The following is a 19,728-nucleotide window of genomic DNA, read 5'->3' as shown; positions in this document are numbered from 1 at the left end:
AAGTTCAAACATTGAATAAGATTTCTGAGGAGTAACATCAAGGGATATGGAAGTATTGCAGGAATGTGGCACTTGGATGATCAGCCACAATCTAATGGAATAGCAGAGCAGATTCAATGGGATGCATGGCCCTCCCCTCTCTACATTTCTTAACCCATATGACTGAAAAATTTGAAAAAGAAAATAAATTTTCCATTTCAAAGCCCCAATGAATCAAAATTCAGTCTAAGCATCAATTAATCAAACTAAGAATTTTGTGTGCATGAGAGGTAGAGAGGGAGGACTGTGTGTGTATGTGCATGTGTACGCACACAAGGAAATCATTCTCATACAAGATTTTTATCCTCCATCTCCTTTCCCTCAGTGTATTTCTCAACAAGTGAAAGTAAGGTGGATTCTATATTACACACCCCACCCTTCATTTATAGACCCTATTACCTTAGGATGCTTGGCCACATCTTTCATCTCTTCCTTGGCCTCTGGCACATTCACAGGCACCACTGCATCCTTTAATAATGCGGTATACCGAGGTGCCACTGGATCAATAACCTGAAGTAAATAAGTATAGATCATTTTGTCTATATATAACTTGATGTTCCGTATTCACCTGCATGCAATATCCAAACAAAGGCATACGGAATTGTTTAGCTTGCTGCAACCAACAATTAGTTAAAACAGAAAGCATTGGAAAACTTGTAGCTATTTTCTGAAAAGCTGTTAGTTCACTTAAAATGGTATTATTTATTTTCGAGAAGTCTATACATAGAGGTTAAATTAATTATAACAGTCTAATTTAATTTTAAATAAAGGCCAATTAAAATTTGTGTATCTTCATTTGCAGTTAACTGCAACAACGCAAACAATCCTTTGAGAGGCGCAAAAATGTTTAAAAATTAATAAAAGAAAAAAGATAGATATGAAAAAACTGAGAAGTGCGGCATTGAACTACAAGCAAATGGAAAGGTTAGCAAGACATTAACACAAGATGCCAGATTCAAATGGTTTAGATTAAGACTCTAGCTGGGCAGCCAAAGTCCTAGAATGGTATTTCTGCACTCAATTCTTTAAATCTCAGTCTCACTTAATGTGTGTTGCCAAATTTACAAAGTGAGCTCATGAATTGTATAATGCATTATGCTCCTTTCCTCGTCAGAAAAGGACATCCAAGTACTATAGTACTATACATTGGACATCATAAGTGTGCTGATTTTATATTAGATTACACTTGGTACAGCATTTTGAATAGAACATATTAAAACAATATTGTATTACATTAAAAATACAAACCAGAATAACAAATATTATATTTTTAAAAAAACCTCTGTTTAGATTAGTATTAACTGATTTTCAATTTGTTAAATTACTCAAATATGAATTCTCATCTATTCACAGGAGTATAGAAAGTTAGTCCTCTTAACAACCAATACACTTTCATTGAGCAAAGAAATTAAACAGTTTTGACTTTTGGAGGAGAATTAAAAATAATTCTTAAAAGTGCTTTAGAAAGGTTGCTCCAAGTATACAGAGCAATAATCACTGCCATATTAACTATTTACCTAAGCAAATATTCAAAACGCTACACAGTCATTTTGCTGTCAACATGTGCAGAAAACCCGACCAGCTAAACCACAATCACAACAGTAGTTAAAAAGACAACTGGCTGTGCACACATCTTGAATCTAATGCATTATTGCCATGCTATTCAAGCTGTGAAGTACTCTAGTCAAAGCAGAAAATTGTTAAGTAATACCTTGTTACAGTTAGCTTGCAGCTTGAAAGAAGCAGAAAATGTAATGCATAATTTGTGCTTAATTCAATAAATTTGCACAATTTTGGGGTTAAAGAATATTATGTTTTTTTCATACTATTATTCCAACCAAGATAAACGTTTCATCCAAAATTGGATTTCTCATACAATTTAAAGCATCAGAAAACAATACATTTATCACCAAGTAACCAGACACAAAAACATTCCATTTTCCTCAGAGCTGTAATTTGTATATATTCAAATATAAAAAATTGCAATATCAGTGACGGATATGAACAAGGTGCAAAGACGATTATATTAGCTCATATTTACCTTTTTGTTAAAAGCCCAGAGTTTGTCCCACTCCATGTTCACAACAGACCTTGAGCCACCCTATAATCATAAAACACATACAACCTTTAATGCAGCGAACCACGAACAGCAATACACTTTTCCAAACATTTTTACAAAACAAACTGAAGTATAATATATGTTTCCAAAGAAAATTAGGGGCTTTCAGTCAGCAAAGAGTTGCAAAGTAAGATCATCAAAACCATGACAGACAACATATTTTGGACCTATAGTGAGAACCATCAAGTTCACATTCAACTCACTTGAGCAGCAATAAACTGTTTCAATCCCTCAACAGTCATGCCTCTCCGCAGGACTCCACGCACTGTAGGGAAGCGAGGATCATCCCTAAACAAAAAAAAAGTGGATAAAACAATTGCTAGTCTCTGAGACACTAAGGCACTCTCCAACAGGATCAGACTTTCTATTTAAATTACACATGTTCAAAATTCAAAAATCAATCAATTTCACAGTTTTATTGCAAAATTACCATCCATCCACAAGGCCTTCGTTAACAAACCAGGTTAGTTTCCTCTTTGATAGCACAGTGTTATTTAGATTAAGGCGGCTGTATTCCCAAATATATGGTTTTCGAATTTCCAGAGCATCAATAATCCAGTAATACTGCTCATCCCGGTCATGGTACTCTGTTGTTCTAAGTGCGTGTGTGACACCTTCAATGCTGTCCACTATTGGGCATGCAAAGTCATATGTTGGGTAAATTCTGCAGAAAGAGGAAAAATTGGAAATTATTTTACTACCTCTCAATTTAATAATGAAATCTTTAGCACAAAATAGAAATCATCACAAGATTGTTTTGAGCAAAAGCCTTTCAGAACTCATCTTTACAGATTTTAAATACTATTATTTTGTTAGCACATCTAGCTGCAGGTTTCTTTAACGTATCTCCATGATATTGCATTGCTACTACTAATCGGTTTTTGCTTGAGTAATATTTCCTGAAAAATATCCTTCAGCCCTGGTTTATTTACACGCACTGCATCACATGGTTAAATAATTTATTTACCACTAAGACATTCTTTGAAGATGCAGAACGCTAGCATGTTAAACTGCATCTCACATGACTCCTGTCAACCATACATAGTTTCCTTTCCCTAAACTCCATTTCATTGTCTCCAGGTATGGATAACCCTTGAAATTATATTACCCACAACTTTGTAGTATGCACAGTAGAGCCATATAAGAAGATAGTACAACCAAGCAACATGCAAATTTAACTGACTCAGCAAAATATTTTGTTTTGTTCATTCTATTTCACATTATTTCTCTCATCACTCGCTATTGTGAGATTAGATTCCCTACAGTGTGGAAACAGGCCCGTCGGCCCAACCAGTCCACACCAACCCTCCGAAGAGTAACCCACCCAGACCCATTTCCCTCTGACTAACGCACCTAACACTATGGGCAATTTAGCATAGCCAATTCACCTAACCTGCACAACTTTGGACTGTGGGAGGAAACCCACGCAGACACAGGGAGAATGTGCAAACTCCACACAGACAGACACCCAAGGCTGGAATCGAACCTGGTGCTGTGAGGCAGCAGTGCTAACCACTGAGCCTGTCAAAAATCTCGACTAGCCATGAACGAGCTTTCTATAGGGAGAAGGGACAGAAAGGAGAAGAGGGATAAAGAAACAAGAACCAGCCATCCATAGCAAAAAAGAGCGTTTCAGTGTGACAAACAAAGGGGTTGGGGGGGGGGGGGCATGGGAGAGAATGGGCCTCATTTTATACACAAATGCAAGTTGTATATTCAACATACTGGATTCAATTGACTTGTCTTCACATGATGGTTGGATTAATCCAACCAAATGTTCCTTCTATGGACAAGAGAACATATCCTCAGCTTTTTTTTCTGAGATCAAGAACCCTTCAATGACAACTAGCCTCCAGTCTTAACAAATGAAGAAATTATCAATCTTTACTTCAGATCAAAAAAAATATCCTGAGTGACTGCAGTTTCCCCATAACCCAAATCAACAAGATTGAAGAGCTATTGAACAATTTTACCAGTTCACATGCAATTCACAATAAGAGCACGTTGAAAATTTCACCCAAACAACATGTAAATTGTGTGTCATATGAACAGTGAGGGACCTAATAACCAGTCTCTAATTAACAGAATAACGAGGAAAAAAAACTAAAGTATAGCTTAGCTTTCCGTGGACCATTTAGAGTCATAGAGATGTACAGCATGGAAACAGAACCTTCAGTCCAACCCATCCATGCCGACCAGATATCCCAAACCAATCTAGTCCCATCTGCCAGCACCCGGCCCATATCCCTCCAAATCCTTCCTATTCATATACCCATCCAAATTCCTCTTAAATGTTGCAATTGTACCAGCCTCCACCACATCCTCTGGCAGCTCATTCCATACACGTACCACCCTCTGCGTGAAAATGTTGCCCCTTAGGTCTCTTTTATATCTTTCCCCTCATCCTAAATCTATGCCCTCTAGTTCTGGACTCCCCGACTCCAGGGAAAAGACTTTGCCTATTTATCCTACCCACGCCCCTCATAATTTTGTAAACCTCTATAAAGGTCACTCCTCAGCCTCCGACGCTCCAGGAAAAACAGCCTCAGCCTGTTCAGCCTCTCCCTGTAGGGAACATCCTTGTAAATCTTTTCTGAACCCTTTCAAGTTTCACAACATCTTTCCGATAGGAAGGAGACCAGAATTGCACGCAATATTCCAACAGTGGCCTAACCAATGTCCTGTATAGCCGCAACATGACCTCCCAACTCCTGTACTCAATACTCTGACCAATAAACGAAAGCATACCAAACACCGCCTTCACTATCCTATCTACTTGCGACTCCACTTTCAAGGAGCTATGAACCTGCACTCCAAGGTCTCTTTGTTCAGCAACACTCCCTAGGACCTTACCATTAAGTGTATAAGTCCTGCTAAGATTTGCTTTCCCAAAATGCAGCACCTCGCATTTATCTGAATTAAACTCCATCTGCCACTTCTCAGCCCATTGGCCCATCTGGTCCAGATCCTGTTGTAATCTGAGGTAACCCTCTTCACTGTCCACTACACCTCCAATTTTGGTGTCATCTGCAAACTTACTAACTGTACCTCTAATGCTCGCATCCAAATCATTTATGTAAATGACAAAAAGTAGAGGGCCCAGCACCAATCCTTGTGGCACTCCACTGGTAACAGGCCTCCAGTCTGAAAACCAACCCTCCACCATCATCCTCTGTCTTTTACCTCTGAGCCAGTTCTGTATTCAAATGGCTAGTTCTCCCTGTATTCCCCCATGAGATCTAAGCTTGCTAATCAGTCTCCCATGGGGAACCTTGTCGAACGCCTTACTGAAGTCCATATAAATCACATCTACTGCTCTGCCCTCATCAATCTTCTTTGTTACTTCTTCCAAAAACTCAATCAAGTTTGTGAGACATGATTTCCTATGCACAAAGCCATGTTGACTATCCTGAATCAGTCCTTGCCTTTCCAAATACATGTACATTCTGTCCCTCAGGATTCCCTCCAACAACTTGCCCATCACCAAGGTCAGGCTCATTGGTCTATAGTTCCCTGGCTTGTCTTTACCGCCCTTCTTAAACAGTGGCACCATGTTTGCCAACTTCCAGTCTTCCGGCACCTCACCTGTGACTATCGATGATACAAATATCTCAGCAAGAGGCCCAGCAATCAATTCGCTAGCTTCCCACAGAGTTCTCGGGTACACCTGATCAGGTCCTGGGGAGTTATCCACCTTTAACCGTTTCAAGGCATCCAGCACTTCTTCTTCTGTAATCTGGACATTTTGCAAGATGTCACCATCTATTTCCCTACAGTCTATATCTTCCATATCCTTTTCCACAGTAAATACCGATACAAAATATTCATTTAGTATCTCCCTTATTTTCTGTGTCTCCACACAATGGCCGCTTTGCTGATCTTTGAGGGGCCCTATTCTCTCCCTAGTTACCCTTTTTTCCTTAATATATTTGTAACAACCTTTTGGATTCTCCTTAGTTCTATTTGCCAAAGCTATCTCATGTCTCCATTTTGCCCTCCTGATTTCCCTCTTAAGTATACTCCTACTTTCTTCATACTCTTCTAAGGATTCACTCGATCAATCCTGTCTATACCTGACACATGCTTCCTTCTTTTTCTTAACCAAACCCTCAATATAGGCATTCCCTATACCTACCAGCTTTCCCTTACACCCTGACAGTAATATACTTTCTCTGAATTCTTGTTATCATGTTTCTGAAGGCTTCCCATTTTCCAGCCATCCCTTTACCTGCAATCAAGAGTTTCCATGAAACCAGTAGACATAATTTCATTACAGATCAGCACAACATCAAGGATATTCCTCAGATTACATGCACAAGGTGCCGGAGTTCATTCAATATTTCCTGGTCTACACTGAATCTCAGTCAATAAAATATCTCCATTTCAACATTCTCATCCCTGCTTTCAAATCCCTTCAGAGCCTTATTCCCAACCACATCATCTCAGTTCACCTTCAGCCTATAGCATCACTATCCCACCACCACCTTCTCACTCTATCCCCCAAATTAAGTACAGATGGCAAAGAGGAAAAAAGAAAGTTTGCATTAAGAATGAAGAGACACAGAAAACACACATTAAAAAAAGTAAAATTCTAACATTAAAATCTTAGGGATGAGATTCCATATTTGTGGAAACTAATCAGTGTTGAAAAGGGTGTTTGTTAATAATTCATACTATCTGTTAAAATACGAATTCTGTTAAAATAGAATGGGCAAGCTCTAATTTGGGCTGTATAAACCATGCTGAAGAAATAATTGCCATTCAAGAGAAAGGAAGTTTGTCTTCTGCAGCCTGGGGAGGAATGGTACATCTGACAGCATTCTCCAGATTTTTGTATTTAACTGTGTTTGCCTGAATTAACTAAAAGGCCATAAATATTCCCTTTATCTCTACTTGCATAAATTATTAAATCTGAGCTTTAATGATTATCTGTTGATGAGTACTTATTGGATAACTGAAGAGTTAAATCAAAAACAACCAAACATTTGTACATGATCAATTTCACCCTAACACAATAATCTTAATATGCAGTTAACAGCATTGCTACAACTGTACACAGGTAAGTGAGGAGTTGGAATGAGTAAAGAGGGAAAGGAGGACAGGATATAATATTTCTCTGTTGTTCTCAGTCAGTGTTAGTCTAGGATACTTGCATATACTTCCTGACACCACAGCAGCACTGAGATCTCATGAGAAGGATCTGACTTTTTTTAACAAAGATTAAAAATGACAAAAAAATCCAAGAATGATATTTGCAAAACCTAAATTTGACTGGTATACTTCACTTGTATTTGAGTCCTGTGCGTGGATGCGGCATGTTCTTGCATCGGTAGAGTGTGGGGTCCCTGAGGCAACCATTATTAGAAGTCATGTCAATCTTTGCTCGTAAACAGCAGCTTTGCCCATACTCCGTTCCAGACTTCATCTCTTCCCACATTTTCATGTTCTGTTGCACAGCTTCAACAAACAAATTACATGCAATGGTCAAACATTTTATTTATATTTCCAAAGAACACAAATACTAAATGAATACAAAAGGAATCCTTCATCCATTATAGTCACCTTTAGTATTAGAAATCTATAAGTTTTTTTAACATTTAATACCATGCAAGAACACCTGTACATTACAAAGGTATAATTGGGAGTTGATTCTGACAGTGTTTCAGCTATTCCAACACTCCAGCATGTCACCTTACATTTATTCACACTCTGAGAATGCTCTTACATTTTTCCTAAGAAGAAATTTACTGAAAATCTACTTCTTGCTTACTTCTGCCATTTTTAAGAATAGATGACCATTCGGAATAAAGTCTTTAAACAAGCAACTCTTAATGTTGTTTTAATTTATGCAGATTTTAAAACTTCCAGCTTTTATCCGAGTACTGTGTTTAATTAGGCAATCATAATACAATAAGTTTCATTGGGTTTGGCACGGGACAGGTACATAATGTTCAGCATTTATAGAAACTGCAGAAAGAGATCAAATGAGGGCTGATATGAAATTAAATATGATATCCAGTGTAGTCAAGAAACTTAGCAACACAGAGCATCTAGTCTCAAGGCAACATGTGAAATCATAGCCATGCATGAATCATTTTCATTTAAAAGGAGTTGGAAAGAGAATTACAAATATTGAATAAAGGCTAGAGTACCGCCGAGCAGAATTTTCAATGGTACTCACAATTTGTCCTGCATTTAGACTCAATCCTTTGTTCACGTTCTTGTTTCATTTGATCTGGAGGTGTGTTATCTGTATAGGCCTTCCCATCTCTAATCATTTTCTCAGCATATTGCATTATAATTTCAAAGTGATCAGAGGTGTAGGTGAATTGATCAGGTTTAATGTGTAGCATTGAAACATCTTCCAGTATAACCTAAATAAAGCAGTCAATGTTACACACAGTTGAACTCCTTGTTAGAATGCAATGCAACGCAACAAGCTTAGTTTTATTCTGAAATGCAAGTTAAGAAAAATCCTAACTTCCTCAATATGAAGGAATTCTGTTCTGAAAGGCTTATATATTAAACTGTTCAGAAAAGTTTCAAACAAGAAGTGAGACTTATTCAGGTATATATTCTAGGCTAAAGGGAAAAGAAAGGGCAACAGAGGTTTCTGACAAAAAAGTATAATAACATCTTTAAGATTTAGTACAGTCCATTCTTTCTCTGTATTGCCTCTTAACCCATGATGATCTAGTTGACTTAATGTAATACTATTTTATTACAAATAGTCAAAACTATTTGAGAAAAGTATATAGCAGTCATTAAACACAAATATATTACAAACTTAAATAATTCAAATTATATGAATATTAATAAAGAACAATTTTCATCATAAATCACTTGCAGTTGTCAAAATAAATAATCACTGCAGTTATATTTAGACAGAGATGTATTTATTAAATACATTTGATACCAACCTTCTCAAAGTCTTCCTTTTCCTTTTCAGGATTGGTGTCATCAAACCTCATGATAAGTTTCCCCTTAAAGCTCACTTGATAATGCTGATTCAGGAGAGCAGCTTTGGCATGTCCAATATGCAGATAACTATAAATAAATTATTTTAAAGCATAAATAACTACATACATATGTCCATCTCAATTAGAACAGTGCAACTTTTAAAGAAAATCTGATTATACTATAGTCACAATTGTAACTTAAAAACACTGCTTGACGGAACATGATACACAAATGCAAGTTTAAGTAGATAAAAGCCAAGTGTTTGATCAAAACTTAATCAACCAGCAATGGAAGCTCAGCCAATGGTGGAATTGTTAGGTGGGATGATCAAAATCTAATCATGAGGTGGATATTGAGAATGCTCCAGGGAGAGAGGAAATGGAACCTCCTCAAAAACATTCTACAGTCCGGGACCTCAATGACTGAAGTCACAGCTATATTGGGTACAGGAAGTGACTTCAGCTACGAAAAATCACCTAATCCATGTTCTTATTTTCCAGCAACTTGGAGACGAATATGTCCATACATAAGAACTAGGAGCAGGAGTAAGCAATTCAGCCCTTCGAGGCTGCTCTGCTGCCATTTAATACAATCATAGCTGATCTAATTTTGGCCTCAACTCCATTTTGGTACCTGCACTCCCTAACACTTCAGCCCAATACTAATTAAAAATCTATCCCCTCCTTAAGTTTATTCAGTGTCCCAGTGTCCACTACATGCTGAGGTAACAAATCACACACCCACAACCATTTTAGTCAGAATTATAGAGTCATACAGCACGAAACAGACCCTTCAGTCCAACTAGTCCATGGCGATCAGGTTTCCCATACTAAACTAGCCGCATTTGCCTGTATTTGGCCATATCCCTCTAAACCTTTCCTATTCATGTATTTGCCCAAATCAATAGCTCAGCAATTAATGCTTAAGCACCTGTGGTATTATTCAACAAAAGCAGATTAGAATCTTTCAAACCGCTCATCTCTTTTAAATCTGCTACTCTTACCCTAAAACTATAATCTCTCATTCTAGATTGTCCCACATGAGAAAACCTCCCTTCCACATCCTTATACTTCCATTAAATCTCTTCTCATTCTTCTAAACACCAGGAAGTACAGGCCTACACTGCTCAACTCTCTTCACAAGACAAACCCATATTCTCTGGAATCATCTACTGAACATCCTCTGAACTACCTCAAATGCATCAAGTTGGAGGGGCCACAATACTCCAGATGTAGTCTCATTAATGTCTTGTACTGTTGCAGAAACACCTCCCTATATACTCTTCTTTTGTACTTCAATTCTTTTAGCAGTAAATGTGAAAATTCCATTTGCCTTCCTGACTACCTGGTGTACCTGCATACTAATGAAACATAATAAAAAGTCTTAAAACTTCTTACAAGAGCATTATAAAGCAAAATATAACATCAAGCCACCCAATGACCAGAAGCACGATCAAAGAAGTAGATTTCTGACAGTGTTCAGAAAGCAGAAACAAACAGTAGACAGGGAGGGATGATAAGAGAGAATTGCTGAGCTTTGGAGTTTGAGTTTATGCAGCTCAAGGCATGGCCAGTAATGATGCAGCGATTTAAATCAGGGGTATTTAGAAGACCAGAATATCATGGGTGGTTGTGGAGTTAGGTGTGATTACACAAATAAGAAAGGGTACCCTATGTAGGTATTTGAAAACAAAGACAAGTTTTAATTTCAAGGCATTTTTTGACCAGGAGCCAATGCAAGTCAGCAAGCACAGTTGTGACAGATGAATAGTTGGAGGACTTCAAATTTGCAGAGAAAAGAATGTTGGAGACCAGAGAAGAGTGCACCAGAAAAGTCAAGTCTAGAGGTAAGAAAGGCATGATTACAAATTTCAGCAGTGGATGTGCTGATAGAGGGCAAAATTGAGCATTGTTCCAGAAGTCATTGTGATCAGGTGGAAAAGACTGAAAGAGACAGGAACAGGAACAGGAACAGCAATAGAGTCAAATATTCCACAAAGGGTGTAAACAGGCTTGTTCCGCTTCAGACTATTCCCAGGGACCAGAAGAGAGTCAGTATGTAGGAAACAAAACAGGAACCAAAAACAGTGGCCTCAGTTTGCTTAACATTTAATTGGAGAAAATTTCGGCTCATCTTGTACTGGATGGTGGAAATGGAATTTAGCAACAGCAGAGAAGCCAAGAGATGGGGTGGTGAGTTAAAGTTGCAGGTTGTCAGCAAACATATGAATGGTAACAATCAGATGAAAGCATAAGGTTGGCTAAGAACGATGATTGAATGTGAAATAGATGGAGTCAAGAACAGATCTTTGGGATACAACAGGGACACCAGTGTAAGAGAAAAGAAGCCACAGCAACCATTTCTTGCTATAATTAGATGAGATGAGATTGAAACCACGAGAGCCATTCCTGCAAGGTGATTGTCAGTAGAGAGGTTTTGATGGACAATGATGCCTGGATTCTTATGGCGTGATGGTAAAGTCCTAATCTGATAGGGTTCAAATCACATCTGCTCTGAATAGGCTGATTAGGACCATGATGTGATTAACCATGACATGAGCTACAATTAGATCAGAAAGGATGGAGAAGGACAGTTATCTTCAGAGTCACATAGGATGTCACTTGTGTTAAGAGTTGTTTTGGCACAGTGGCATTTGTGGAACCCTGACTGGAAGGAATAAAATACGGAGTTTCAGTAAAGGTGGGTATAGACTTGAGAGGCAAGAACAAATTCAAAGACTTTGGAGTGGAAAGAGAGGTTGAAGGTAGGGCGATGGCTCACAATGGTTGTGGGAAAAAGAGTTTACTCCCCCAAAATATGATGGCAAATCCAAAAGAGAGAGAACCATTCACAACTTGTAGATCAAGAAGTAGAGGTGGCGGGAATCTCATGGACTAACTGAGCTTGGACATGCCAGGAGGTGACAAAGAAAAATTGTAAATTTAGGGCTCAAGCAAGCATTTTACAAACTCCTTCCAAAAGGATATTGTATTCCAACTTTCCCATAAAAATAGTTTTCAATTATCAAGTACAGCCTACCAAATAAAGGAGATATTACCGTTCCATTTCAGAACAGTTATCCAAGTACAATGGATAACTGATACAAGGTGGATTAATAGAAAGGGTATAATGAATTTGTTTATGACGAGGGATTCTCCATGCACATGGATGGCAAACTCCTTCCTATATTTATTTGAGTTAATGGCAAATATGACAACTGTACTTTCGCATTCCTGGTGGAATGAATAACCTCAATTGTAAATGGATATTTAAATGGAATTTACAAAGTGTCGTATGACATCTGTTGAATGCCTGAGAAATACTGTTGTTATATATTTTCTCCAGAATTTCCTGAAATTTTCTGCTTCAATCATATCAGACGATTGAAGCAGGCAGATTGAGTTAACTAACACCATCTCAGCCTGCACAAGTCACCATTTGCTGCAGCTTGCGAGCACAACTCAACCTAACGTTTCAAAATAGATTTGTCATGTTGAAAGAATATACTTTGCTCTTTATAAATCTCCGTTTATAAATCCCACACAGCTTCTTTGTTGAAAAGCACATACTGAATAAACATGCAGACAGAGAAGCAGTTAAGCTAATACAATTTGGAATCAGTTCTTCCCACTAAAAAGGAGCCAAACTTTTGATCATCCAGTTCTATTGCAATTTCATTACTCAGATTCTTTCTCCTTGTAATCACTATTTTTGATTTGCATTTCTCTCCCATGACAGAACTGTTTCATTTACTGAGCTACGTTCACATTTAAACATTCCGTTTCTCCCCATTATGTTCAGTATCTTAAAACCACAATTCTTCCCCCTCACCACTTTTTATTCCTAATTCAGTACTTTGACATCACAAGTAGGCAACAACTGACATTAAAAAAATGTTAATTTTAAACGTATTTTTCATGTGCATGCTTTTTAGATCATTTCAAGTAATTCCAAGCCTACAGTTGGATGACTTGCCACTAGTTGGTGCAAACAAAGTTAAAGCAGTTTAAGGTTTTATTACAAAATAGAAAATTTGAATCTATCCACTCACCCACTGGCCTCAGGTGGAAATCTTACTACCACTTTCCCAATTTCTGCACCAGGCAGATCAACAAATTTTCCACGATCCTCTTTCTTCTCATTCATCTACACAAATTACAAACATTTGTTTAAAACAATATTAAATAAAATCCTAATCCTAAATAAAGAAGCTGATCTATCCAATTTAAACCTTTTTTTGAAGCAAAAATCATACAAAGGCTAAATTGAAATGCATTCAAGGTCACAGACTTTTTTAAAAAAACGTTTTGTGGAGTATCGATTCCGTAAAATATATGACTGAGCAACTCAGACTTCTCCAAATTGAACTGGCTGATGATCACTGGACTCACTATCAACTTACTGACAAAACTTGATTAGAACTAGTATGAAACTGCCAAGTGATTTGTTCTGTATTTTATTATGTTCTTTGAAAATCCAACATTTCCCATTGCCACATGCCACTCTGACCAAGGCAAGATGCCAAAAATAAAAGAGAGACTGTACACATATGCCAATGTTGCTCTGAAGCCACCTGAAGTCAGAGCAACTCAGGGTAACAGACTCATCAAATTCTTCCAAACTCCAGACAAGTTCCTTCTAATAGAAGCCCTGTTGATATAGGGAATAACCATGGTAATGTTTCCACCTATGATTCCTGTTGGTTAACAATGCACTGGAACTCTGGATACTGTAGCATCAAACTTTTTTCAAACTCAAGCAACTGTTCTGTATACAGTTGTATTCATACATTAATATTGTAAGTTTTACAAATTAAATGTAATGGCAGACAGATACAGCTCTAAGATTAATGAAATGAGCCAGCCAACTAAAATACGAATGCTCAATAAAAGAAGAAATCCTGGGAAAGATGAACAAAAGGTATTACAATTAGGAATCAGAATGAAAACTCAGATCTGATAAACTGACAGTTAATCATTTCTGTGGGACAGCTCATCAGTCACAAGATTTTAGAAAAACGCAGACTTACCATTGTATTCTGTGGAGTTACTGTTGCCCATTTTGTACACACAGACTGAAATGCATTCTGAGCACCAAGGAAGTTGTACCAGCGTTTAACATGAGTGGATAGCTTATCCTGACCTAGTTGCTGCTGACAAAGGCTACTTTCTGTTGATTAAAAAAAAAGTTCTTAAATCACAAACTTCATATATCTATAATTTAGATAGGAGCCAGTTTTGTGCTTTCAAAACTGGTTCAGCATGTTATGAAGATATTTCTTTTACTGATATTTTGAGGACTCATCACTAAAGGATTGTGAAAATTGGCTCATTTGGAGTACTAATAAAATAAGTGTACCTGATTTTTTGTGTGTCTAGTAACCACATGCAAAAGGATGACAAACTGCAAGAGCCTGGAACAATTTACATTTTATCCTTAAAGAACTAACCATTATTGGGCCAAAGTGTTTTCTACAAAATTAAACTAAATTAAACAGAAAATTTCTCTATTTTCCTTAACCTCGTGTGTGCATGTGCATGCGTGATGAGCTACTTCAAAGGATAAGTATTTGCATTTTCACTCTTAATTGCATCCTTGTAAAACAAGCATACATATTTAGTAAATCGCTAATTTTGTTGTTTATTGAGAAGCTCTGGTTGATTGATGTTTTCATGCTAAACCTAATATTATTAAAGCAAATACAGAGGAACCTCGATTATCCGAACGACACAGGCGAGGAATATTTTGTTTGGAATGCCGGATAACACAGTTTAGCCAAGCATTGGGAATTTGTGATCTTGTTCAGATAATCGAATGCCGGATAATAGAGGTTCCTCTGTAATTAGTCATATCAGTATCTAAGTAGAGCATTTAAATTTATGTTGTGACCAGTGGAGTAGTAGGACAAGGTAGAGGGGGCAGGAGGGAGAGCAGGAGAGAGGGCGCTTCTCCAACAACAGTTGTAGTACCAGATCACCCAAAACCAAAATCAGAAGTGGAGCAGTAATAACTGAAAAAGATAAAGGGAACAATTCCGGGTTTCTTGTACATTAATGGTGATAAAAATCAATTTTTTTGACAGTTGCCATAATCCTTTCCAAGGGAACTTATACCCCTGAGTGATTCGCTAAAGATCAGGATAATTGGATCAGCAGAATAAAAATGGACTTAGAGTTCAATATAGAGTCGAATAAAGCAGGCACAAGTGAGATAATAGCATAGCATTTGAATTTGGGTAAAAAAAAAACAATCCAGATGATAATTCAGTTGAAATGGCTAGAATATAACTGTAGATGAGCAGCATGAAATAGAACAGAAAATGGAAAAAGAAGAAAAAGTTAGAAATGAGAAAGCGTTAACTTATGGAAAAGAAAAAAAAACTTGCAGAAGAAAAACATTCCAGAACTTTCATGCATAGAGACCCAAGTAGTATTTGCCAATCTGAAACATTCTTTGGGGTTTTGGTCAATCAAAGGAAATATCCAATAAGGTTTCTCTGATCCAAGTTCTGTAAGCCAATCTACTCAAACCAGAAGTGAATCAGATAGAGTTCTGAAATGCTCCTATATTAAAAAGATGATTGTGTTGAGGAAGCCGAGACCTCCTCACAAACCAGAGGACAAGTTAATGATGTTTCAGCTAATACTGGTGCCATCCAAATACAGAGAGATATTAAGGACATGAAAATCCCATCCTGAGTCATTAAGTGATCTGGAAGACCGAGTTTATATTAGTCAAGATTCTTACTGGCCAAGACATCATAAGAATGTATTACAATATTGTAAAATTCTTTATATGTCACAGATTGTAGGAAGACTACACCAGCAAACAAGCAAACATCTCTAAACCCCATATCAACTTTACGTGGAACCACTTTATAGCGTGTTGACAGCACCTGTGGGGTCTTAACCAAAAGGGAACCAACTATATCCTTACTATTATGGATATGGCTACTATGTTTTCTTGAGAACAAATTTCTGAGGCAATAGCAAAGGTTAGTTCAGTTCCTTTGCGATATGGAATTCTGATGGAGATCCAGTCAGATCAAGCCTCTAATTTTGTGTCTAAAACTTCAGAATTTGAGTAGGCTGTGTGTAACACAGTTAAAGTCCACAGCGTATTACCTATAGACAGAACAGGCTTTAAAACAGCATTGAACATAGTTCAGTGGTTCATATAGGACAGAGAAAGGACTGAGAATGTAAATGATTTGACTGACAACGCAGGTTGCCAGAAAAAAAGATCAGCTGTGCCATGCCACATCAATATTTTTAATACCAACACCAGGAGGTGGTTAAGGATGCATGGGTTTCATCAGGTAGTCAAAAGAGATAGTGAGGAATAGAGAAAGGAAGACCTAGACAATTTCAAAATTGAACCAAACTATATAGAAGTTAGAACCACGCTTTCACATTTAGATACAGAATGAGGTCGAACAAGGGTGCTCAGAATTTAAATTGATTCTATAGGGACCAAACCAGGGTGTACACCATTAGTCTTACATCATGTGGTTGCAAAAGAATTCCCTCCAAAAAAAAAAATAGCATCCTCACTATTTAAGTCCGGAGAAACAAGCCCAGATTAAAGCAGAAATACATGAAATACTGAAAACACCATTGATTGCAGTCAAAGCAGCTGCAGTTCCTCAGTTTTCTTGTGTGCTTAAGTCCAATGTTTCAACCAGGTTCTGCAGACTACAGAATGGTCCAACAGTAATAAAGGCAAACTCTTAACCAATTCCTCACTTAGAAGATTTTAATATAAAAGAGTTGACAGTGCCAGATTTCTGAGTAACATAGGTTTGTAAAAGAGATACTTGCAAGTTCTCTTAACACCAGAAACAAGACTAAAAAAAACATCAGCCTTTATTTTTTCCAATGCTGAGTGATAACATGCAGGCTAAAAATACAGCAGAAACTTCCCACCAATTGATGAACTAATTGGTAGCCAACATTCCTAACTATGTGGTTTAGCTTGATATACAGGGATACTTTGATACCTGGAAGGACTACCTGGAATAACTAGAAGCTTCATTTAGAAATTGTTAGTTGATGTGGTGGTGAAGTAAACCTTGTCAAAAGTAAATGTGCAAAAATGTGTAACCTACGTCAGATACATTGCAAGGTGAATGCAAATGTTGTCAATAACAGCAACTGTACAAGCATTGATTCTTGGGAACAAGAAGCTCCACCAATTGGGGATGTGTGGTTCCTTCCACAAGTTTGTAACAAACAGCCTCAGCACAGCTGCTCCACTGAAAACCAAGGTGGAGTGCAGGACAGTAACAAGCATCTTAGGAGGCTGAAAGCAATTTTAATAAGTGAATCAAAGCTGGTCATCACAAACTTCATCAAGGTAACAATTGATACCATGGCCTGGGAGTAAGTTCAGTTCTACATACGAGAGGCACACAGAAGCTAGTTGGTTATTTTTTACAAAGCTAAATCACAAAAAAATACGCCACAATGGAAAAGAGCTCCTGGGTTTGATATTGGCTCTTAAAGATTTTCAAGTATGTGGCAGTCATGGCAACTGAAAACAATGGTATAAACTGATCATCCCACCAGCCTTAATAGATAATTTTTAAAAAACCACAATGTCAGACTGCTTCTATGGATTTTATGATTATAGCCCTTAACAGATTGTTTTCCTCTGCAATATGAGAAACATGAGAATGACGAGAACAAGGGTAGGTCCGATCAAGGACAGTAGTGGGAGACTGTGTATTGAGTCGGAAGAGATAGGAGAGGTCTTGAATGAGTACTTTTCTTCAGTATTCACGAACGAGAGGGACCGTATTGTTGAAGAGGAGAGTGTGAAACGGACTGGTAAGCTAGAGGAGATACTTGTTAGGAAGGAAGGTGTGTTGGACATTTTGAACAACTTGAGGACAGACAAGTCCCCCGGGCCTGACGGGATATATCCTAGGATTATGTGGGAAGCAAGAGAGGAAATTGCAGTGCCGTTGGCAATGATCTTTTCGTCTTCACTGTCAACAGGGGTGGTACCAGGGGAATGGAGAGTGGCGAATGTTGTGCCCCTGTTCAAAAAAGGGAATAGGGATAACCCTGGGAATTACAGGCCAGTTAGTCTTACTTCGGTGGTAGGCAAAGTAATGGAAAGGGTACTGAGGGATAGGATTTATGAGTATCTGGAAAGACACTGCTTGATTAGGGACAGCCTTGATTAGGGATTTTTGAAGGGTAGGTCTTGCCTTACAAGTCTTATTGAATTCTTTGAGGAGGTGACCAAGCATGTGAATGAGGGTAGAGCAGTGGATGTAGTATACATGGATTTTAGTAAGGCATTTGATAAGGTTCCCCATGGTAGGCTTATGCAGAAAGTCAGGAGGCATGGGATAGAGGGAAATTTGGCCAATTGGATAGAAAACTGGCTAACCGGTCGAAGTCAGAGAGTGATGGTAGATGGCAAATATTCAACCTGGAGCCCAGTTACAAGTGGAGTTCCGCAGGGATCAGTTCTGGGTCCTCTGCTGTTTGTAATTTTTATTAATGACTTAGATGAGGAAGTCGAAGGGTGGGTCAGTAAATTTGCAGATGATACGAAGATTGGTGGAGTTGTGGATAGCGAGGAGGGCTGTTGTCGGCTGCAAAGAGACTTAGATATGATGCAGAGCTGGGCTGAGGAGTGGCAGATGGAGTTCAACCCTGCCAAGTGTGAGGTTGTCCATTTTGGAAAGACAAATAAGAATGCGGAATACAGGGGTTAACGGTAGGGTTCTTAGTGAGGTGGAGGAACAGAGGGATCTTGGGGTCTATGTTCATAGATCTTTGAAAGTTGCCACTCAGGTGGATCGAGCTTGTAAGAAGGCCTATGGTGTATTAGCATTCATTAGCAGAGGGATTGAATTCAAGAGTCGTGAAGTGATGTTACATTTGGAGTACTGTGTGCAGTTCTGGTCGCCTCACTTTAGGAAAGATGTGGAAGCTTTGGAGAGGGTGCAGAGAAGATTTACCAGGATGTTGCCTGGAATGGTGAATAGGTCGTATGAGGATAGGTAGAGAGTGCTAGGCCTTTTCTCGTTGGAACGGCGAAGGATGAGGGGTGACTTGATAGAAGTTTATAAGATGACCAGAGGAATAGATAGAGTAGACAGTCAGAAACTTTTTCCCCGGGTGCAACAGAGTGTTACAAGGGGACATAAATTTAAGGTGAAGGGTGGAAGGTATAGGGGAGATGTCAGGGGTGGGTTCTTTACCCAGAGAGTGGTGGGGGCATGGAATGCGCTGCCTGTGGAAGTGGTAGAGTCAGAATCTTTGGTAACCTTTAAGCGGCAATTGGATAGGTACATGGATGGGTGCTTAAGCTAGGACAAATGTTCGGCACAACATTGTGGGCCGAAGGGCCTGTTCTGTGCTGTATTGTTCTATGGACAATGTGATTTCTCATGCTTTGACTGGAAATTTTGCTGTGAATTATCTGAGCACCAAAAATAATACTAGACATTAGTTATATTTATATATTAAATGAGAATGAATGGGTCAATATGTTAAATATTAATCTACATGTGATTTATTTTTTAAAAATTCATTTGAGAGATGTGGGCATCACCAGGTGATCAGGATTTATTGTCCGTCCCTAGTAGCCCT

At 38.2% G+C, this 19,728-nt stretch overlaps 1 protein-coding gene across 2 annotated transcripts in view; it reads right to left on the bottom strand.

The window, feature by feature from the left end:
- Nucleotides 1-19,728, bottom strand: part of eprs1 (glutamyl-prolyl-tRNA synthetase 1) — a 99,005-nt gene that overhangs the window by 49,900 nt on the left and 29,377 nt on the right. The window contains exons 5-14 of one of the 2 annotated variants that reach the window (XM_043695780.2): nt 14,148-14,287; nt 13,170-13,264; nt 9,079-9,205; nt 8,340-8,532; nt 7,444-7,615; nt 2,589-2,822; nt 2,362-2,446; nt 2,081-2,140; nt 1,751-1,771; nt 439-549 (exon numbers count right to left, since the gene is read on the bottom strand). In XM_043695780.2, the coding sequence (XP_043551715.2) occupies nt 439-549; nt 1,751-1,771; nt 2,081-2,140; nt 2,362-2,446; nt 2,589-2,822; nt 7,444-7,615; nt 8,340-8,532; nt 9,079-9,205; nt 13,170-13,264; nt 14,148-14,287 (1,238 nt within the window). The remainder of the gene's footprint in view (nt 1-438; nt 550-1,750; nt 1,772-2,080; nt 2,141-2,361; nt 2,447-2,588; nt 2,823-7,443; nt 7,616-8,339; nt 8,533-9,078; nt 9,206-13,169; nt 13,265-14,147; nt 14,288-19,728) is intronic. The other variant, XM_043695781.2, reaches the window with a different exon arrangement.

This window comes from Chiloscyllium plagiosum, unplaced genomic scaffold (assembly GCF_037043375.1).
Source record: "Chiloscyllium plagiosum isolate Xiang-an unplaced genomic scaffold, Cpla_swu_hap1 HiC_scaffold_10, whole genome shotgun sequence".
Taxonomy (NCBI): Eukaryota; Metazoa; Chordata; class Chondrichthyes; order Orectolobiformes; family Hemiscylliidae; genus Chiloscyllium; species Chiloscyllium plagiosum.
This window is presented reverse-complemented; position numbering and strand designations above follow the sequence as displayed.